The sequence below is a fragment of the Sinocyclocheilus anshuiensis genome, unplaced genomic scaffold, assembly GCF_001515605.1.
Source record: "Sinocyclocheilus anshuiensis isolate Anshui unplaced genomic scaffold, SAMN03320099.WGS_v1.1 scaffold488, whole genome shotgun sequence".
Taxonomy (NCBI): domain Eukaryota; kingdom Metazoa; phylum Chordata; class Actinopteri; order Cypriniformes; family Cyprinidae; genus Sinocyclocheilus; species Sinocyclocheilus anshuiensis.
This window is the reverse complement of record NW_015558584.1, coordinates 232,114-255,777: the sequence shown is the minus strand read 5'-3', so window position 1 is coordinate 255,777 and position 23,664 is coordinate 232,114. Positions and strand designations below refer to the sequence as shown.

Sequence of the window (23,664 nt, the reverse complement as noted above, 5' to 3'; positions counted from 1 at the left end):
TGTTTAAAAATCATATCACCGTTATTGAAAAAAATTATATCGCGATACATAGATATTGAATTATTGTCCAGCCCTAATATATATATATACATACATACATACATATATGTTTTTAAGAAATTAATGCTTTTATTCATGCATTAAATTAATCAAAAGCAACAATAAAAGATTTTACATTGATACAAAAAATGTATATTTCAAATGTATATTTCGAATAAAATAAAAAAAACCTTTCTATTAATTTTTTATTATTTTTTAATGAATTCTTTAAAATATATATATATATATATTAAATTCTAATAATACATCGTAAATTTAGTGTTTTTTATTTTATCTGATTTTAAATCAAATACATGAAGTCTTGGTGAACATAAGAGACTTCTTTCAAAAATATTCAAATCATAATATATTTTATTTTATGCAACTATTTTACAAAATGTATTTAGTTTTTTATCATTCACTAAAAAACTAGTCCTATAAACTGATGAAACTACTGTACTGTAAAGCATCAAAGCAGATGTCAGTGCAATCATTCACTATACTCGTGAATGCAGTCAGCTAGGTCCAGTTGGCAGTGAGAATGGAATTTGGTAGATTGCCAGTTGTGCACTCATTGAAGATCAGCCCTGTTTCTGAGAGTTAATGATTATGATGCTCTGAGTGTCTGCTGCTGTTAAATCTTTTGTTGTGTTTGTGTGTGTGTGTGTGTGTGTGTTGTCTCACACAGGTCTTTTCTTCATCTTGCCATGCACGGACAGCTTTATCAATGTGGATATGCGCACCATCACCTTTGATATCCCCCCTCAGGAGGTGAGATCACACACACAAAACACTAATCCTCAACTTCAGCCTCTGTTTTATCACATGAACAGCATCAGTATAAAGGTGAAGCATGTCATCATTACAGTGTTAATACATTTACCACACAGTTTAATGTTCAGTGACTATAAGCAAATAATTTATGATGACATTCTAAAAAGTGCAAACAGGTGGTTGGAGTTTTTGGGGAGCTGAAATTATGTTTGCAGTTCCATGTTGTACCACTATTGCTGCAGAAATTACATACTTTACCTTTAAAGATAATCGTCTTTAAGAGTTTTGAATTTTTTTTTGAGAGAGAAGTTGCTCACCGAGGCTGCATTTATTTGTTCAAAAATACAGTAAAAACTGTTATATTGTGAAATATTATTTTAATTTAAAATAAATGTTTTCTGTTTTAATATATTTTAAAATATAATTTATGACTGTGACAGCAAAGCTGAATTTTCAGCAGCCAGTCTTCAGTGTCATATGTTTCTTCAGCAATCATTCTGAAATGCTGAATTGGTGCTTAATTATTATCAAGTATTAGTGGTGCTCACTTTTTAATAAAGTTTCTTATTATTATCAATTTTGAAAATATTCTTAAGATTTTTGTGGAAACTGTTATACATCAAGATTCTTTGATTAATAGAAAGTTCAAAAGAAAAGCATTTATTAGAAATAGAAATCTTTTGTAACATTAAATGACTTTACTGTCACTCGTGATCAGTTTAATGCATCCTTTCCGATTAAAAGTATTAATTAATTTTTTTTTTCTTTTTAAAACTTGCTTAGCCCAAACATTTTAATGGTAGTGTACAGTTTCCACAAAAATATTAAGCAGCGCAACTGTTTTCAACATTGATAAGAGTAAGAAATGTTTCAAAGTACTGATATGCACCAAATCAGGATATAAGAATGATTTTTGAAGGATCATGCGGCACTAAAGACTGGAGTAATGGCTGCTTAAAATTCAGCTTTGCCATCACAGGAATAATAAAAATTCAAATAGAAAACCGTTATTATAAATTGGTAATTTTTTTTTTTTTTTTTTTACTGTGTTTTTGGTCAAATAAATGCAGACCTTGTGAGCATGAGAGACATCTTTCAAAACATTTAAAAAAATCTTAATTATACCAAAATTATACCAAAATAGTGTAGTTTTGTGGTTGTTTCATTGTTTTTTCCCAGAATATCACCCAGATGATGTTTTTGATTAAATAGTCTGTGTGCATTCATCGTCACAGGTGCTGACAAAGGACTCTGTGACAGTGAGTGTAGATGGTGTAGTCTACTACCGCGTACAAAACGCAACGCTGGCAGTTGCCAACATCACAAATGCTGATGCAGCCACTCGTCTGTTGGCACAGACCACCCTGAGGAACGTGCTGGGTACAAAGAACCTGGCAGAGATCCTGTCTGACCGGGAGGAAATCGCCCACAGTATGCAGGTAACACACTACACTACACAACACATACAAACTTTACAATACAAAACAAGAGTTAAACTTTTAAAGAAATAGATCACCCAAAAATAAAAAATAGAGCTTATTGTCTCATTGAATTGGTTTGGACTAGACCTGATTCAAGCAGACATTCCACAACTTCAGGCAGTGCATTCACTGTATCTCAGCCGAGACGCTGACTTATCCAGCTCGACTGCACTGCTAGCACCTTCCTCAGTTCGCACGTGGCCCGCCGTTCGCTCATTCCATCTGACATCCTTTAAAAAACTATGGGGGACATTCTTCATGACAGGCACACTTGGCACAGTGCTTCATTCATGAGGAGCACGAGGCATGAGGAATCTCTGAGAAGAAGTGTTTAGACTTGACTCTGTTTTTTTCTTTAGTCCACTTTAGATGATGCCACAGATGACTGGGGTATTAAAGTGGAACGTGTGGAGATTAAGGACGTCAAACTGCCCCAGCAGCTCCAGAGGGCCATGGCGGCTGAGGCTGAAGCAACCAGAGAGGCCAGAGCTAAGGTAACATGCTTTTGATATTTAGTAAGTGGCGCTATTACGCATTTCACATGGAAAGTTGTTAGACAATCATAACAGATGTCTCAGGTGTTAAAAGTAAACAGATTAATTTAGAAAGAGGATGGAAAATTATTAAACAAAACCAAATCAGGACTGTTTTTAATGCCTTGCCTAACATTATAAGTGGACTTAAAGAGTAAAATTGGAATTATCTAGTGCAAAAACTTGCATTACAAATGTCCAAATACTTTTTAAAAACACTATTTGTAATCTTAGAAAGACTTGTAAAATGTACACATTTATAAAATATTTTATTATTAATTAAGAAATAAAAATGATGGAAAATAATATATAATTCACATATAAATATAATTTTGTGTGCTTACTATGTATAAACTACCATTTCAAAGTTTGGGATAAGTTTTACGTTTTTTAAAATAAATTAATACTTTTATTGAGCAAAGACACATTCAGTTGATCAAAAATGACAATAAAGACATTTATAACATTAATGTCGTTAATGTTGAAATAAATGCTCTGTTGAACTTTATACTTTTTAAAATGTATCACAGCTTCCACAACAATATTAAGCAGCACAACTGTTTTCAACATTGACAATAGTAAGGAATGTTTCTTGAGCACCAAATCAACATATTAGGATGATTTTTGAAGGATCATGTGACACTGAAGACTGGAGTAATGGCTGCTGAAAATTCAGCTCTGCCATCACAGGAATGAATAACGTATTAAAATATATTAAAAAATAAAAAATTGTATTAATATTTCAGAATATATATATATATATATATATATAGGTCAGAACACTAAAAGTCTAGTGCATTATTTTTCCTTATTACACACACACACACACACAGGATACTCTTGGATAATGTTCATTATGTGGACTGATGATTATATTTATATTTGATAAGATTTTGCTGGCAAACACATATTAATCATCCTCTCATGTACATGCATGTACATACTGTAGACCAAATTATTGGAATGTGTGGGAGCTGAATGCAAGCGTTCTCTGCTCTGAGGCAAGACCACCGCAATACTCTCATAGGAAGCGGAAGTGACAACTCCTTTCCTATTTCTGTGTGTATTTCCCACTAATTTGTCTGTTTATTTATGTGAGAGCCTTTATTTTTACATTTCCAGCTGTATGCCTGGTTAACTTCTTCCCTGTGCAGTTGAATTGCCCTCCTTAAAAATGTTCATGAGAGCACATGCCCTCAGAAGAACATGGGAAAGGAAGTTTTAATGATTTTATTTTTGGTGCACAATTATTCTTCCATGCTTAGCTCAGATACAAAAAGAATGTTTTCTTCAAATCAATGCCCCAGCCTACATCAGCCACACAGAGAGAAGTGGGAAACCACTGTCCTGGTTATTTAAAAGTTTAAACCTCTCAGCATCAACTATATAAGTATAGTAGGTGTTTAGCAGACACTTTTAAAAGAAGTAACGTATAGCATTGGAACTCGGATGACGTCAAAGGCTGTGCCTTTAGTCAAACTCTGCGGTATTTTGGCACAAATTCATCCGTCACTTGGTAAAAATATTCAGACAGCAATATTAGCCAGATGCCAGTATAGAGAGGTTGTGTGGCAACACTTGATCCTCAAAAACCAAAAACAAAAACCATAAACCTGAGCCAAACTATAATAAAGTGATAGTTCACCAGAAAATGAAAATTCTGTCATCATTTACTCACCCTCAAATTATTATTCCACACCTGTATGAGTTTATTTCTTCTGTTGAGCACAGAAGAAGACATTTAGAAGAATTTGGTTACCAAACAGTTCCATAGTATGGACAAAAATAATTGGAAAAACTTGAGGCTGAGTAAATGATGACAGAATTTTCTTTTTTGGTTGAACTATCCCTTCAAACACAGGTTTACTTGCAGTAAAACAAAAATGTGGTTTATTCCAACCACTAGGCCTATTTGTTTTGTGAAACCATCAAGAGACATTTAGAAACATTTCAAAATGTGTGCATTTAAAATTGTTATAATTGTACACATTTTGTCTTTAAATAATTTTTGTGGGAAAAAATAAGTACTGATTTTAAGAACATTTATTTGATAAAAACTTGTGCAATGTATACTCTCGGTCATAAAGCAAAACCAGGCAAGTTGCTTAAAGGAATGATTTCACCCACAAATAATATTTATGAATATTTTCTCGCCCTCAGGCCATAGATAGATAGATAGATAGATTTTAACATTACATCACTAATGGATCCTCTGCAGTGAATGAGTGCCATCAGAATGAGAGTCCAAACAGCTGATAAAAGCATCACAATAATCCACAAGTAATCTACATGGCTTCAGTGAGTAAGAAGCAAATCCATCATTAAGGCATTTTAACTTTAAAGGGGTGGTTGATCAGCTTTTTTCGAAGGCTTGATTGTGTTTATGGGGTGCAGTGTAACGTGTTCATGATTCGTTTGTTTTTTTTCTAGTGTACCGGCATTGAACGTGCGTAGATTGAGGAAGCAGTCCTTCATAAATTTTTAAAATTTTAACCAACAAAGAGCCCCTGCAATCGGGGTGAAAATAACAGTGTTTCGACATGATGGCATCAACCACAACTACCACAACTCTTCCTCTTCTCTAAAGCAACCCAACATGGCCTCGCCCCCTTTGTTGCGTGTTCCCGGGGGCGGGTTTATGTAAATTTTATGGTTAGTGATGTCACAAACCCAGGATGAAGCACGTTGTACGTTGAACAGCTGTTTTTTTTATAAGAAAATATCTCCCTTTGCACTGAACTTTGAGCTTCGTAACTTTGCAGAAGTTGTTTATGCTTTAACAGCAACATTACACACTAACTAAAGTTAAAAAAGAGAAATATTAATCAACCACCCCTTTAAAGTCCGTAATCTAAGATAATGCTTCCTCCAATGAAAACGTCCATTTCCTGTTTTATGTTATAGATATGTTTAGAACTTTTTTTGGACTGTTTTTACTTGTAAACAATACTTGATCAGTGCGTATTTTTCTCCTGATTCAGACAAGATTACTTTTTCCACTGGAGAAAGCAATATTATGGATCGAGGATGGAAAGAGGAAAAGTTATTTATTAATTTAAATTAATTTAATTAATTAATTAATTTTAATTTAATTAATTTATGCATTTAGCAGACGCTTTTATCCAAAGCGACTTACAGTGCATTCAGGCTATACATTTTTTACCAGTATGTAAAAGTGTCTTAATAATGGATTTGTTTCTTATAAACACACAGCTTTTCACTTCACAAGAGGTTAATTATTGGGGTGGAGTCATGTGGATTATTGTGATGTTTTTATCAGCTGTCTGGACTCTCATTCTGACGGCACCCATTCAATGCAGTGGATCCACTGGTGAGCAACTAATACTAAATTACTCCAATTCTGTTCTAATGAAGAAACAAACTCATCTACATCTTGGATGGCCTGAGGAGGAGTACATTTTCAGAAAATTTGTATTTTTGGGTGAACTGTTGCTTCGAAGGAACGATGAGATAACTCACAGTATGACTTCAGGGCAAAGAGTGGGTGTCAATTTGAAACTGGGTTAAGGGGTGGAAGTTTTGTGCAGTATACAAGGTTTGCTAAATCGAGACCACATGCTTTTTTTTTTTTTCCACACCGCCTCTCTGCTGTCTGTAGGTGATAGCTGCTGAGGGAGAAATGAATGCGTCACGAGCACTGAAGGAGGCATCTCTGGTGATCGCAGAGTCCCCCTCTGCTTTGCAGCTGCGCTACCTCCAGACCCTTAACACCATCGCAGCCGAGAAGAACTCCACCATCATTTTCCCTCTGCCCATTGACATGATGCAGTCCTTCATGAAGCACTGAACTAAGAGCCACGTGAAGCAACCTACACACACGCACACATACATACATACAGATGCATCCATGCAGTAATGAACAGACTGACGTTATATAACATGCACTCATGTGAGTATACCCGGTGCAGCCGGGTCCAGAAGTCTGAGACCACATTGAATTCTGGTATTCATTGTTGGAAAACTTAAATCTAAGAAACATCATTACGTGAAATGAAGATGAAGTATTTGAGGTTGTGTTTGCAAGTCACTAATTAAAAAAGAGAAAATTGGTGATCATGTGACTCTGTACAGATGGTCAGATGTTCAAGATGCTCTTTGGATCATCTCAAATCATGCTGGAGAACATGAGCATCAAGTTTAACACAAATTTGTGGAGTTCATGCAGCTTGAGTGCTGCTGTTGTTAACATGAAATACAGGTAAATCCTGAAACCCATGTACATTTTTTAATTTTAACCACTCAAATTGTTATTATAATAGTATACTATATTAGAAACATGCACAATATAAATGTTTTCACTAGTGGTCTCACTTTTGGACCCTACTGTACATACACCACATACACACTCTGACCTGTAGATGTTCCTAGTAAAGACCTGTTCACTCTGTCTGAAGGAAATCTGATACAACCAAACAATATTAAAGTCATAAAATATTTGCTAAATAAGATTCCAATTTTAAATAATTTCCTGCCCTTGAACAAAAAAATCACATTGTTGCCTTTTCAACTTTTTTTCATACTTACCATACCAAAATTTGGACTTACAAATTGAGAGCTTTTTGGAACATCTTCTGGTCATATGAGTGCATGTGTGTTTCAGGCACATGTAACCTAACCTTGATTGTCAAATAGATAATAAACCATCTAAAGGAATATTTAGATAGTATCAGGTGTCAAAACATGGAACTGAGAGCAGTGCTTAATGTGCCTACCAGTTTTTCTTGCTTTCTTAAACCTTTATTAATGTTGACTGTCAATATAAAAGCCTTAAGCCATATCCATTTCAATTACTGAATTAATATTTATAGCTTTACATGATGGTTGATTTTTAAAACCACAATGCATTTATTCATCCATTTAATGTCACATTAATATTTTATCACTTGATTTATAAATTCCTCTATCTTACTATTTTATCTACCAGACATTTACATACATGTAATGTAATATTTTACATCAGATTGCAGCTGAAAACAAATTAAGGCTATAGAGGTCAATGTTTGTGCTTTTAAAGACTATTTGCTGCTTCAAATATCAGAGGATGGAATTACAGACTTGTCAAAAGATGTGAAATTACTGTCAGTGCTGCTTAGGACTGTTTAAGATTTCAACAACATTTCCAAATATTTGTATTTTCATCATGTATCAGTCTATTACAGTTCTATATGTAATTGTTTATTCTCTCATTTAACTGAATATCACATCTGTTGTTTTGTCCAACTCACTTTTATGTACATTGTAATACTTTTTTTGTTTGAATATCATATATTTTTGATGTGTGACTGTCCCATTCCCTTTAGTAAATCATAATGTGTAATATAATCTTTCTCATGACGTATAAGTACATTTACCTCATTATTTTCCAGACTGCTATATGATGCATAAATCAGTCTTTGAAGAACACTCTTGAAACCTTTCGGGGTTGTGGTTCTTTATTGTATAAGTAGGAAAACTGGCAAATTGTTATTTTATTTTTTATTTCAGGTATAGATGGATTTGCAAAAGCAGAGGTATCTGGAATAACCCTTATGAATAAGTTGCTATACGAGTCTTCAGCAAGTATCAAAGGCAACTCACCTCTGCACTATAAGTTATAGCATTTTAGCTGATCTTCAGGCAGTTGATTGACCCATATGTTAACAGTTATCTAAACCAGCCCCTAGAAATAAACAGCAGACCTTCTGCTGCACATCCATTCAGTCTTACCATTGCATATGTAAGAATAATAAGGCCTCTGCTTCTCTAGGCCTCTAACAAGACATGCTCCTTTAAAACTCCAGTAATGGATTTAATAGTCTTAAAAATAATAATAATAATAATTGTCATTGCTCACACGGACCATGGCTGTGTTTGGAATGAATACTAGCTTACTAACTGGATACTGCTCAGTATGTACAGTATACTGCCTAATTAAAAATGTGAAATGGGTATTACTTCACAATAAGAGTTTTAAACCATGTTATGTTGTTGTCACACAATACACATTAAATGATAGCCATTTTAAATGTATTAAGTTTTTACATTTTTAAGCCAGTTTTGTGTTAACATTTGGCAGTCTGATTTAGCAATCAGTCATTAAAAATCGTGGTTGATATAACTGATATTGATATTACCACCTGAATGCTCAAGTGCGTTATAGTACTATATACTACTATAGTTTTTTATTGTTATGTTGAATTTTCTTTTATATTTTCAGTTTTCATTTTAGTAATTGTGTTATGTGCTTTTGCAATTTTTATTCTTTGCTGTTGTTTTTATTTATTTAAATTTTAGTTTGAGTTATTTCCAGTTCATTTTTGTGCTTCAACTTCAACTTTCTTTCAGTTGCCAAAGCAACATTTCAGATTTTCATTTAGTTTAAGTTCTTCATCCATTATTTATAGTTTATTTTAGCTTTATTTACATTTACAACTATTTCTTTTTAGTTAACAACAATTGTGGAACACTTTGGGATGAAATGTTCAACAGAGCATGCTATGTCGTATACTGCACATTTTGGCAAATGTAGAAGGTTATCTAGGTATTTCATGTATATAAATATATACTGTATATACACTATAATACACTTACAGAACAGTATGAGTAGTATGCTAGTATTCTATTCAGCACACAGCCAATCACTGAACTCCTGAGTGTCAGATGGAATAGCGACAAGGTGGAAATGCCTCATATCTTTGGTGGCATCATAAGCATTGCTCATCATAAAAATATTAATTAAAAACACTAAAGTATTATTTATAGTAAAACTCTTGATACTGGTCACATTAAAAAGATTTATAGAAAAAGAAGGCAAAAAGATACCTGACTGATTTTGACAAAGATATCCTTTCAGCAACATAAGGTGTGCAGACCAAGCACAACAATCTAAAAGCTTTACAAGAGTAAAAACTGTTGAGCACAGAACGAAAACACTTAAATACAGAAGTAAAAAGTAGTTAAATGAATGGAGTTGCCTTATGTTTGGTGACTAAAGCTCAGGGCAGTTTAAAAATTGCCTTTTGATACTGACCCAGGAGCAGCTTTGGTTTTTGAATCCATGATTAAACCTTCATAAGCATCAAATTGGCATCTTATATGAATCTAAGGGCAACTTTGATCAACTTGCAGTAAGGTAGTGGGGTTTAAAGGTCAGGGGTGACAGCTCAATGTTCAGATCTCCAGCTCCGCCATGGCCCGCTCCAGGGGGTCAGTGCTCCAGTAGTCGTGGTCCCAGCCCAGGAACCAGCCTGTGAATGTGGGCGGCTCAAAGCCTTGTTTAATCTTCACGATGGGTGTACGTGGGTCACGGTTGGCTGGGTCCGTCTCAATGTATCGGGCAGCTGGAGAGAGAGAAAAGGAAGTTTAATATGGGATTCATAAAAGGACACATTATAAAGTGTTTTGGGATTTCAAAATATGCTCAAGTTTCTATCTTCCTTTCTATCTTGCAAACATTATCGCCACCTACTGGACTGTAGCATGGACCACAGACAATATTAACTGAAAAAATCTGTCATGACATGCATTAACAGATTCCAAATAAATGCTGTTCTTTTGAATTTTCTATTCAGCAAAGAATTATGAAAAAAGTGTATGTTGGTTTCCACAAAAATATTAAACAGCTAAACTCTTTTCAACTGATCATATGATTAATTTCCTTGAGCACCAAAACAGCATATTAGAATGATTTTATAAATGAAAATATGTTTTGGTTGTCTAGTACAGGTGCATCTCAATAAATTAGAATGTCGTGGAAAAGTGCCACAAACTGATCACCTCCATGCCACGCCGAATTGAGGCAGTAATTAAAGCAAAAGGAGCCCCTACCAAGTATTGAGTACATGTACAGTAAATGAACATACTTTCCAGAAGGCCAACAATTCACTAAAAATGTTTTTTTTATTGGTCTTATGAAGTATTCTAATTTGTTGAGATAGTGAATTGGTGGGTTTTTGTTAAATGTGAGCCAAAATCATCACAATTAAAAGAACCAAAGACTTAAACTACTTCAGTCTGTGTGCATTGAATTTATTTAATACACGAGTTTCACAATTTGAGTTGAATTACTGAAATAAATGAACTTTTCCACGACATTCTAATTTATTGAGATGCACCTGTATATAAGTGGCACCCAGTTATCATTTTGGAACAAAATTTTAAAAAATCTAAATACATTTTATTGTTTTGTTTTGTTCTGTTTTATCCTAAATAAATATTGTCAGTTTTGTCAAAAATAAATATTAAAAATCACTTGGATAAACAAGAGTTGCATTGTGGGATACAGTATACCATGCAATGATTTGTTGTGTACTTCACATGAGGGATGTAGTAGGTAATTTGAGTGTTCTACACAAAGAAAAAAAAATGCATACTAGTATGTATGGTAATACACTGTTTACTCTAGTATGGTAAAACTTACTGTTTTATACTTTATGCAGTGAATTATAATTAGAAGTATAAAGTGTTTTAAGGTGCCTTACCTGAAGTCATTGCCTCAGTCTTCTCGTCATCATGAGCTTCATTACCAATCCAAACAAACACCTGCAAAACACATCAAGATTCCTTACAATTCTCTGTGATGCATTATAAATTTATTAAACGTCAGTTGCATGTCACTGCATTAATAAAAGAGTCATGCAAGACAAGTATGGTACAAAATTTAACTGAACTGCCTTAACAATAGCTCTGCATATAGAAATGTAATGATTAACCAACTATTTGGACATTTTATTGAATCCAGAAGGGTTCAAGGTTTGGCCGGTTAGCTTCTGCATCCCTACCAGTCGATGCTGTAACTGCACAATTATGCAGACAAAAAGCATGTTTCTCCATTACTGATATAATAACATTTCCAGGTCACATGCTTCCATTGATATGAATGGGAATATACAGCTCTCCCTTTATAAATGAGATCTCCTTGATTGCAACACTATGTAAAGTAGAACAATCCTGTTAAAGTAGTCAGTTTACCTGATCCCAGGTGTCCAGGATCATGACATCATCTGTAGCCAGGTCTTCTTGAGTCATCTCTCCAGGAACTTCTTCAATCTGCATGGATATCAATGCATCCATAATGAATAGCTCTTGATCATACTACACTGACAATATACTTGCTGTATTTAAATCAGGGCAGGCAAAAAATCTGGGTGTGTTACTCACAATGAAACGGCCAGTTTTGTTTGAGCAGGCGAACAGTTGTGGTGGGTGGGCATTCATCTTGTCCTTTAGCCTGGCGGACGTGCGGTAATCAGCCTTTCCTCCCAGAGTGTCCCAGAAACTACCTGCAGTGTGATGCATACATGTATATTCACATGAGCTTAATTATGAGAATCACTTGAAAAACAATAAGTCTATCAAAATCATAAATGCTTATAATATATATAGTAATAAAAAATGGTCACACATGAATCAAATATGAATAAAATAATTAAAAAAATTAAATGAAAGAATTAAATGATTAATTTCTTTTGTTTTATTTTTCATTCATCTTAAAAGTAGTTCACCCAAAAATTTAAATACTGTCACATAAGCTACATGAACCACTATTATGATGCTTCTCACTCTTTTTGTGGCCTTTTTAAAACTTCTGGGTGAAATATTACTTTGAAAATTTCAGATGAGTCCTCACCATCCTCCCCTCCTTCACCCAGCTCGGAGGACGACACTCCAAGGATATCACAGAGCTGCTGTGCCCCACGTTTCTCTGTATCACAGGCTCCTCGTCCCACCCATATGAAAGATGCAGCCGGGGTCACCAGGACAAAGGCATCGTTGGAGTTCAGATTGGAGGACACGGCATCAACCTAGATACAACAACGGTTAAGATCAGCAAATATTTAGAGAATATTTAAAAGCTCCCACCAATAGTAAATATTAGATGCTGACCTCCACCGCTCGTGTGCACCCTGTGGAGTTTGAGCGCACTTGGAACAGCTGAGTCTCGGCTGGCGCAGTCTGACCTCCTTCCCTGGAGGTGCCGCCCTGGTGCACCACCATAGGCTTCCCTCCGAACAGACCCATGAGGTGAGCAGGTTCCTTACCCTGAACCACCCGCACCTGAAAAATACACAGCAAGTGCACATTAAACAGAGAAAACACGAAGTCATGCTTTCGCAAAACTATTACAATTCTGTAATTCAGATATGCAGTATATCAGACACAATGCAACATTGTCATTGGCTTTTCAAGAGTCTTTGGTTGAGGATGCATTTAATTCCACAGGGTGGCAGTGTGGAGCTCACTGTGAGGAACGTGCAGCTAACGCCAACGTTCCCAGCATCCTTTGTGGTCAGCTTGATGACAGTGGGCTGTTCAACTCCAGGAGGAAGCAGAGATTTATCAAGCTGGTAGCAGCTAAAGTGGTTATTTTTCTCCTCTTGCCCCAAAAATTTACATTTGGTCTTCCTATGCTGCTCTCTGCTGAATTATACATTGTATATACTGCAATGTTAATATTTGTTCTTTATGCTTCCATTAAACCTCTGGGGGTTTTTTCTTTACTGTAAACAATGCTTTAGTAAAGAAGATATACACTACTGTGCAAACGTTTAGGGTATAAGAAATCTTTTATGCTCACAAAGACTGCATGTATTTGCATAGAAATACAGTAAAAACAGAAATATTGTTTAAAAATATTACAATTTATAACAACTATTTTACTATATTTTAAAATATAATTTATTTATGTGATGGCAAAGCTGAAGCATTCAGTGTCACATGATCCTTCAATAATTATTCTAATATGTGATTTGCAGTTGTGCCTTTTAATATTTTTGTGGAAACCTTTATACAGTTTTTTTTCATTTGAAGAATAAAAAGTTCAAAAGAACAGCATTTATTTGAAACATATTACAAATGTTTTTACTGTCACTTTTGATCAATTTAATGCATCCTTGCTGAATAAAAGTATTTAAAATATATATCTTATTGACCCCAAACGTCTGACCGATAGTGTACAATGGACCAAAACAGAGGTGATTCATTGGATGTTGTTTACTGCATTTTACACATCATCTACTTTAACATGCTGAATGTATTTTTTGTGTACCAGTTTAATGTGCATGACAGCACGCATAAATCCAGACCGAAAAAAAAAAAATCACAGTATGAATCTTTAAACATTTTTTAAAAACAAAAATATTGTGAATGCATGATGGAGCATTTCTGTTAATGTTCACATGCTCACTCCCAAAAGTAATTTATGAATGTGTAAGACAGTTCGTTGCACAAGTGAAAGTGTGAAAAAGTGACGTGGCCAAGTATGGTGACCCATACTCGGAATTAGTGCTCTGCATTTATCCCATCCAAAGTGCACACACACAGCAGTGAACACACACACACTGTGAACACACACCCGGAGCAGTGGGCAGCCATTTTTTTTGCTGCGGCACCCGGGGAGCAGTTGGGGGTTCGGTGCCTTGCTCAAGGGCACCTCAGTCGTGGTATTGAAGGTGGGAGAGAGCGCTGTACATTCACTCCCCCCACCTACAATCACTGCCGGAACGAGACTCGAACCCGCAACCTTTGGGTTACGAGTCCGACTCTCTAACCATTAGGCCCCGACTTCCCCCCGACTTCCCACAATGACGAAATATCAAAATGAAGACACAAGGACACAAGTACACCAGTGGAGGCGTATACAGCGATAATACATGTCAGTGTACAGAGCCTTACAAAAAAAGCTTAATAATCTTTATGCATATTGATCATGCATACCGATTATGCAGAAACCAATGAAATCGGCTGAAGCCTTGATTCTTTTAGCTGTGCAAATTCAGTTAGATAATGTACATTATAATGTACATTATGCTGCTACACTCTGGAAAATGAAAAAGCATTCGAGGAACATGAGTAGGAATTTCCAAAAAGCAGAGGAATATCCTTTCAGACTTGTATCTGTTGTTCATGTAATGTTATGTAAGATCATTTTCATTTGTATAAATGTGTGGAGAAACATTCAGGCTCTATACAGGGACATGCAATCCTGAGATATGGATACCTGAGTGGTGAGGGGAGCACCAGTCATCTACAGCAGGATGTAGAATATGAATAATGGACAGGAAGGAAAGACATAGAGGTGGAAGTTCGTTTAACAGATGGGAAAAAAAAATCAGGGAATGCCAATGCAACCAGCAATAATGACAAAATGTAGCTAAGATATGAGAGGACACAGTATGAACCAGGAGCACCAGGAAGCTTGAAACTATTCAACATGAAATCAAAATTAGCCCTAATTACTTTATTTACCATGATTCATGATTGCATGTAATCCAACAACAAAAAAGTTTCATCAAAATTGTAAGGGCACATGAATTTTGTGCATGAATAAATTGATGAATCGTCAATTTTGGTTTCATGGTGACTTTACAGTTCTGCCCAAGGCCAGTAAACTGATTACTAGTTTCATGTTATGGCAAATAACTGATAAACTGACAATATAAAAATTCTATAATATTTTGTCTAAACAAATTAACAATAAAAATGAAAAATCACTAAAAGAAATTAATTTAAAAATAATCAGTAATTTTAATTAGAATTAGAAGTGAATTTAGGCATCAATAGATTTCACAGCGTTATTAAATTATTAGTGTTTTTAAAGATTAAATTTAAGTGAGCATTAGATGACAGCAAACTTATCTAATGAAGTCCTGCCCAACATTCTTTACACTGAATACTGTTTCATCATAAATATGCCACATCGCAGTTGTAAAATGGGTTGTGAATGCTGTAACATGAAGTTGACTTCAATTAAAAAAGAGAATCACAATTGTACTTTTAATGGAGGAGCCCCAAATGATAAATTCAGTATTACACATATGGATATGATTGTGATCAAGTGATCCATTGAGACTTATTTATTAGCATTACCTGCACAGGTCCACCTCCAAGCTCATCATCCAGCTGGGCAGCCAAGATGGCAGATGCCCCGATCTCATCTTGTGAGGAGTCCTTACCCTGCCTATAACAGACATCATACGCAAGTGAGACATCATCGGACAGGATAAACGTATTGAACTGTTAAATCAAAACACATAGAATGTGCTCCTGTGATTATGTCAGATGAAGCTTTAGATTAACTGTGTGAGATGAAGTCATACCAGATGTAAATGATGTGACCCTGTCTGCCTCCATGGCGGTAATTGTACAGGATAATGTAACTGTCTCCTCCATAGAACTGGCCATAAGTAGAGGGATCAACTGGAACCTTGTCTGATCCTTCAATGCGCCAGATCTTAAGCATCAAGTGACATAAAAATAAAAATATCATTACAGTACCCTCATTGTATTTGTATAAACAACATGTTGTTTAACTTCAGGCCAAGTTACATGCAGTGTGTGCTCATTTGCTGACCTGTTTCCCTCCGTTGCCATCATCGATCATTCCATGTTGGGCAGCCATGGCTGGTGAATCATGCAGAGTTGAAGCATCGAACGGCACCTTCTCGATCTTAGCAATGCTGTTTGAGACATAAGCCACACCCAGACCTTCCGTCTGGTCCACATCACGCCAGTTTTTGAAGAATTGTTTGAATAGAGGCGTCTCGCCCATCTCCGGGAGAATCTGAACCTGTGTGTGCTTTGGGTAACCCATTTTCTTAATGAACTCATCTGCTGCCTTCATGGCAGCCTTTCTCTCTTCCACATTGGCATCTTTGCCTATAAAATGAACACTGGTGTGTCAAAAAAGAAGTCTAAAAAAAGGAAAAAAGTTTATTTTTGTTTTCTCTGTCAATATCATTTACCTTTCCAAACAAAGATCTTGCCATCTGATCCGTGATCCAGGATGAAACAGTCGCTTGATTCTAGTGCACTCTGGGAGAAGGGGTTCTCAGCGGCCACCAGGGCAATCGTCATGTCTCCACTGGCATCAGACACCTGAAGTACAGGAAAACGTCAATAAATTGAATATACTTATGGTCTACAATGGCTATTTATCATATTTGCATGGTTTAAATCCAGTGGCTACCTTATAGAGTTTGGCCAACTTCCTGTTGGAGGCATCAGCCTTGATATCATCAGATGCTCCCTCTGGCAGGTCTGTTTTTTCTCCAAGAACCTGCCAGCAGATAATTGGATCATGTATTTGGTGAATCTCTTGTCAATTTTGAAGTTAAAGCTTTTTGTCAGTCTTACCTCCAACATCTTCTCTCGTTCCACCCCTTCATCACACACATACACGCGAGCGCGTCCACTGCGTTCATTGTCACGAATGCCCTTCGCAAACTGAGTAGCTTTTAGCTTCTCAAAGCGGTTACTCTTTGAACCACACCACTGGTAGATCTCCTGTAAAAATACACAGAGTAAACAGTTACTTTTAAGTTTTTTACAATATTTTTTACTCTCTTCACATGATACTCACGTTGCCCACATCCAGGATAAAGCAGTCTCCCTGGTTAAAGCTCTCCCAGCTGACTGGCACTTCTGTTGCTCTGACAACACGCCGACCTTTGACCTGTAGCACGCGTTGCACTATAACTTCATTGGTGACCACATGCTTGAATCCAGATGCAACTCCACCTTTCTGGAAAACAAAACAAAACAAAACAAAACCAAAATGAAACGAAACACACACACACACACACAAAACAATAAAAGCAAAAGAAAAACAAAACAAAAAACATCACTGAAGTTCATGTCTGGCAATATTACTATTTCATTCTTAACATTAACATTTAGTGGCAAAAACATAAGACATTCATATAACATAATAAATGTAATTAATGCAGTCAATGAAAAATTTGTTTCATCTTGGACATCCTTATTTGAATGAGTTACTTTAGAGTTACTTTCCATTTGTCCTGTCAACACTCAGGCCACTCACCATATACTGCAGCCCTTTCTTAAAATATCCCAGAAAAGCTTTGGACTCATGGCCTTGAACTTCGCGGTACTGGATGGGCTTTCCACCCAAATAGTCATCCATTTGCACTGTGAAAATGGCAGCCGCCCCACTTTCATCTTGCGTGCAGTAGTCACCTGCCAGTTGAGGGAAGAGCATCTATAAGAAATGTAGCTGATGCATTTGACATTTGAACCATCTAGCTTGTCTTGAAAATTAGGCAGAACATTTGGTACTAAAATAAATGTCAGAATCTCTTTAACACAGCATTGACCTATTACCTAGCCAGAAATGGAGGTCATACTGTAGGTTGCCAGAGCGTTGCTTGATAGTATTGAGGACCACGTAAGCATCACCGGTGTAGAACCCTCCATAGAGGTTCTCAGGAACTGCCACCAAATCAAACTTCTCAATTCTCCACACCTGGAGACCAGGCTCCTTGCCTGCTCGCTCAAACTCGGGGTGGTACACCATGCTGTCTAGAGAAAAATACACAAACACATTATTTATTCAAATTGGCGCAAATGGTGAAAAGCATTTTGCCTACATTTGTGAGAGATTTATAAAACTGTTTACTGAATTTCCTGAGTTTGCACACTTCTAAAGATCCAAATTTGCAGATTAATTTTTGCAGATAATCCAAACATTGCAGATAAACAACTAAATAAATCCAACTGGACTATAAAAATCCAGTGGCTGGGAGTTTCCTTCTTTGGTGATGGACAATTGGGCTGGATGCAGGAAAAAGAAAGCACTGTGACTAATGCTGTTGGACTGACAGTGCCAACTGTGGACACAGCCTGACCGGATCATTCAGAACACCAGCCCTCGCAAACAGTCACCCGCCAGCACTTATTATGGCGAGGGCCTCTGGGAGGGTGACTGTGTCAGCTGAGCTTACCGCCCACTCGTGGGGTGGGGATATGGGGAAGTTTAGGATGTCTTAGACATGAGTCATTCAGAAATGAGACGGTAGCATTGTAATTCTTTTTACTGACCACAAGACATTCCTCATAGAGAGAAAAAAAGTATCCATCCAAGAAGGGTGCAGTGCTTACCAAGCATCAATATTTACCAAACATCCATCAAAATAAACTCAGAAGTTGTGGTTTAGGATTTCTATACATTATGAAACACCAAACCCCAGGAGGGCAAAAAATGTTTAGCACTGGAATCAATGACTACCAAAAAAACTATTTTTTTCTTTGTCAAAGAAAAGGAGGGATGAGGAGGACAGTATAATGAGTTAATCACCAAAACAAATTCCTCGTATGTGTAAAAATACCAGGCAATAAAGCTCTTTCTGATTCTGATTCTCTGATATAAGTTCCTGGTCCAGTATAATGATCTGCCTAATAATGCATTATCAAAATTGTCATTGCTTCTTTGTAAAAGACAAAATACCGTTCAAGTTTGGAGTACATACGTTTTTTCCTTTCTGAAAAAAATACTTTTATTCTGCAAGAATGCATTAAATTGATCAAAAGTGACAGTAAATACATTCATAATGTTACAAAAGTTTTAATTCACCAAAGAATTCTGAAAAAAAAAAACATGATTCATGATTCAAATATCAAATAACAGTTATTTCAAATTGTAAAATTGTAATAATTATTCACATCGTTAACCTTTTTACTAAACATTTTATCAAATATATGCAGCCTTGGTGCATTTTTCCAAGAAACTTTAAGTTGTTAAAAGTATCAATATATATACAGAATATATATATATATATATATATATATACACACACACACAATACGATAATTAAAATTGATTTTAGGCATCTCAACATTACAATATATACAGTATATAAATTGTATATTCATTTTTAAAGGTTAACTTTGAGTGTGACAAAGGTAATCTTAATGTAAAAATAGGGAAATGGGTGACTGCCTAATTAAAAATGCAATATTAACTACAATATTTATTGGAAATATCCAATATCAACCAATTAGAGATTAGAAAAAATCTCTAACATAGGCTGATAACTGATATGGTACCGATATATTTCAATAATCATATCCATCAGGCACATTGTCTCTCATCATCTCTAAGCACATGACACGAGAAGTCAACCATATATTCTGATATCATGATGATAAGGTCTTATTTTTCTCTCTACTGTACACTCATGTAACACAAGACAATGTGCCAGGCCGGCAATTAAGCACTGCAGTAGAACTGCATAAAATACAGTTGACATCATGCATTCATTGACGCTTCCTGTATTAGATCAAACCGCAATTATGCACCACATGCTTCACAATCAGGCATCTATTTTAAGCCAGATATATGAAACAACTGCTTTAAAATGAACTTGAATAGACATGCAGCACCATTTGCTCTACTTCAGCTGTTGTCCTATATCAGCATGTACACCAAAGTCTATGCTGTGTGATCTGGAACTGATTTCCAAGTCGATTTTGATGTGCCCAAGAGTACATAAAGGGACATTGTAACTTCTGAAATCTCTTCTGAACACAAAGCTTCAGTGTGAGAGAAAGGCTAATTAAATAGAACATTGTTTCACGCAAACGTCTGATCTCAGTCTCTAATTTACTGCTCCGGGTTACTCTCGAGACTTGCATGAGGTATTTAGCATACAACAGGCTATTCTTAACTAAACACATCTTGTCTGATGTAGCTGATGAGGTTTTCGCCAGTCTGCTAGCCCACAGGAGACTATAAATAGCCTAGGTCAAGTGACATTTGCTTATGGGTCAAAATGGGAGGGAGATTCAGAGTATACAGGAGTGCCTGTATACTCTGAATAGGCCTTAATAAAAAAAAGCAGTAGAATGTCCGAATACCAAGAATACCATGAAATGAAAGTTCACCCTATGTATTTTCTCAATGCATGTTGTTGATCTTATTGTGAATAATTCAACCCTGCATGTGTTTAAATTTTATTTAAATGTCTTGACCACATAATTTTGTATCAAAATGTCACAGTCCGAACTTCCGGCATATCAGATCAGCCTCTATCCAATCAATAACTGATGGATAAAACCAAGTCCCCAACCTACATTTTTGTTCTTTTTTGATAACAATTTTTTTTTACTCTGATACATTTTTCACTGAATACAGAAGAAAATATCTATAGTTACTTCCGTTTTATCAGGATTTTAAGGCCACAACTGCTTCCATTAGATTTGCAAAAAAAAAGAAAGAAGAATTATGAGTGGGGTGGTACCAAAAAACTTGAAAAAGTGGTTTCTCGTGGATTAATATGCTTTTTGGTGGATGTGGTATGCCTGGGAATATATTTAGGCTATAGTTCCCACCTGAATACCTATCAACAGTTGAGTAGTAAGTTTGTAACTGAATTCAGAAAATATGGTACATTGGATGGACAAGTCTTTGTTTCCTCACAGTTCTTTCTTTCCTCAAGTTCAGACATAGTGGCCATCTGAAAAATTTTGCCAGAAAGGATATAAATCTGAAGTGGAAATGAATACATGGGGTGGTTCTGAAATATGTTAAATGACCAGCATACATATCCAATTTGAACTTAACAAATGTGTATTATAAAATAATTCATGTATTTTGACATAATCCTCAGTCTGGAAGAACTGATTAAATCATCTTCCTTTTTCCTGGAGTAATGCCTAAATGAGAGGAACTCCTGAGTTGACTTGGTTTTTCCACCTAGATATTTCTTCCTAGACCTTTTACAAGCACCAGTGCTCCTTAGATAACATCTTAGCACTGTCAACATTAATTCTACGCCTTGTTTAAGCTCCTGACTGCACCCTGTGTTTACCCAAAAAGAAAACAGCCTAACCAGTGACTGCACTGACTGTGTTTTACAGCCAGGCTCCATATTAAAGTACAAGAATCTCAGAATTGTAATTTTGTATACAGATGAATATGCAAGCGTTCAAAGTCCAAGCTATGAAGGCTGTCAGATTTTTACTATCAGATTGGTGTGGCCGATACTTCCTTGTCTAGTTCCACCAATTTAATGTTAAACAGCTAACAGAACACCTTTCTTAAGAAATTCACGAAAGCAAACACATGCAATGCAGCATAAAGAAAATTCTATGAATGTGTTATCAATCTGATGATAGTGTCACATGCCAATGTTGGTTTTGTAATGTTATATGACATAATAAAATATCACAGGACTTGCAATCGATACAATCCATTGTGTGTTACTGTTCTTAAATATATTCTTGGAAGACATTTGCACGTGTTTCTGAGTTGCAGGAGACGAGGTATATCAAATCTGTGGCATCAATAAGCTCAAAAAGACTACTCTTCTCTACTTTCTGTGGAGGCACGGTATAACACATACTCTCACAGTCCTCTGTTATTCTTGTAATCACTAGCTTTGTGTGTGTATAGGTGTGTTTGGAATAGAACACCCATGAAGAAATGCTAACATGTTATCAGTCTTTGTGCAAGTTATCTACCCGGCTACAGGCTGCATGAATGAAACAAACTGGATTGTCATGCATGTAGACGTATATGTATATATATATATATATATATATATATATATTTGTGTGTGTGTGTACTTGTTTAGCTACTTGTGAGGGCAAAATGTCCTCACTTATATAGTGAATCATGACAACCGAGTAATAAGGACATTTTACATGTCCTCACTAGTTAGAAAGTCTTATAAATCGGTCAAATCATGCATGTTTCTATTTCAAGCTGGTGTTCTTGTTTCTGTGATATTTATGTTTAGGGATAGAGGTAGGGTTAGGCCATAGAAAATATCACTAACCTGATATAAAAACAATGGAAGTCTATGAGATGTGTGTGTGTGTGGGTGGGTATCTATGGTTGCAAGAAGCAATTTTAATATCCATGGACCCTTTCCATTCTACAAAATGTTCTTTACAGTAAAAGATCATTGGATCTTTTCAATGTTCTTTACACTGAGAAAAATGGCTTTTACTTGAAGGTTCTTTGGGGAACCAAAAATAGTTATTCTATTGCTGCAAATAGGTTCTTTTTTGGAACCTTAATTTTTAAGAGTGTATTATGTATTCCACAGATTTGTTTGGTGCCATCTGTATCCAGGTAATAAAAGAGTAAACAACTTAATAACTGTCATGAACATGACTTCAGCTGGAAGGTTGCTGCAGTTTTTCACAAACACTGAAGGTGTTTCCTGAGGTGATGCGGAGCAACTTCCTCTTTCGCTACAGCATCTTTACCACAAAGTTAATGTTTGTCTCAGTTTGGTGTGTTTCTGTGGTAACAGATGATAAATGCGCACAAGGGTCTGATGATGAGTAATCAAAAGTGGAACTATTACAGCACATGGCATACAATTCAAGTTCCTGAAACCGACAAAGCTCTTTTTTTATTATTTGACATAACACCAAATTTACTCTAAAAGTACTCCAATATGTTTGCTTTAGTTATCTGCACTTGAATGCTGAAACCAACAATTTTTCCACTCAGCTTAGGTTGAAGCAAAAGATAAATCAATCTAAAAATCAATAGTGGGCCTTCTCTTCTAAATGCATATGCGAGAGCAGGTCAGAGCCGTCCTGCAGACTGCGCACGTCCAAAGAGCCCGTTTTACCGCATAATAAAAAGGCGCATCCCAGAATTCAGAATCTCTCCATATATGGCTTTGTATGATCAGTTTCAGCGCTCATATAAACAGCAATTTTGTGAAACAATGCGATATAGTGCACGTCCTTCACATGTAGAAACGATTTAAACTGCAATGAGTTCTTGGCGTGTCCCGTAAAAAAGTGTCACTCCAGTGGAAACATCACGCACGCAGAGACGCCTGTGTGGAAAGTAACAGTTCAACGTTGTTTGCAGTGAGGTAAATCGTCACATTTCAGCTGACTTCATTACTTTGTGGCTGAGGAGAATGGTTAAAGGTAACATAGATGTAAAATATAACAGACTTACCTATAGTTGAATGACAGGAGTCTGTCTATAGCGAAGATACAGTAAATGCTATTGCAGAATATTGTGTCTGGGCAGGGCAACACCCCTCTGTTTCAGACAGCCTGCTTAAATA

General features: G+C 36.0%; 2 protein-coding genes across 4 annotated transcripts in view; one reads left to right on the top strand and one right to left on the bottom strand.

The window, feature by feature from the left end:
• stom (stomatin) overlaps positions 1-8,288 on the top strand; it is a 26,914-nt gene extending 18,626 nt beyond the window's left edge. For both annotated transcript variants that reach the window (XM_016475559.1, XM_016475558.1), the window contains exons 6-9: positions 728-810; positions 2,049-2,252; positions 2,654-2,788; positions 6,447-8,288. In XM_016475559.1, coding sequence (XP_016331045.1) covers positions 728-810; positions 2,049-2,252; positions 2,654-2,788; positions 6,447-6,635 — 611 coding nt within the window. In that variant the 3' untranslated portion in view covers positions 6,636-8,288. The remainder of the gene's footprint in view (positions 1-727; positions 811-2,048; positions 2,253-2,653; positions 2,789-6,446) is intronic.
• Positions 8,289-9,607: 1,319 nt separating this feature from the next.
• LOC107679852 (gelsolin-like) lies at positions 9,608-23,649 on the bottom strand. 2 transcript variants are annotated; one of them, XM_016475560.1, is made up of 17 exons: positions 23,553-23,649; positions 17,948-18,145; positions 17,649-17,803; positions 17,187-17,348; positions 16,961-17,110; positions 16,794-16,883; positions 16,570-16,702; positions 16,179-16,483; positions 15,925-16,058; positions 15,695-15,785; positions 14,826-14,852; positions 12,713-12,883; positions 12,456-12,630; positions 11,987-12,108; positions 11,798-11,875; positions 11,308-11,368; positions 9,608-10,167 (listed from the first exon to the last, which is right to left on the bottom strand). In XM_016475560.1, exons 2-17 carry the CDS (start codon positions 18,138-18,140, stop codon positions 9,998-10,000), a joined length of 2,217 nt encoding a protein of 738 aa, XP_016331046.1. In that variant the 5' UTR covers positions 18,141-18,145; positions 23,553-23,649; the 3' UTR covers positions 9,608-9,997. The 2 variants fall into 2 exon arrangements, with proteins under 2 accessions (XP_016331046.1, XP_016331047.1); XM_016475561.1 differs by lacking the exon at positions 14,826-14,852.
• Between the last annotated feature and the right edge of the window lie 15 nt (positions 23,650-23,664).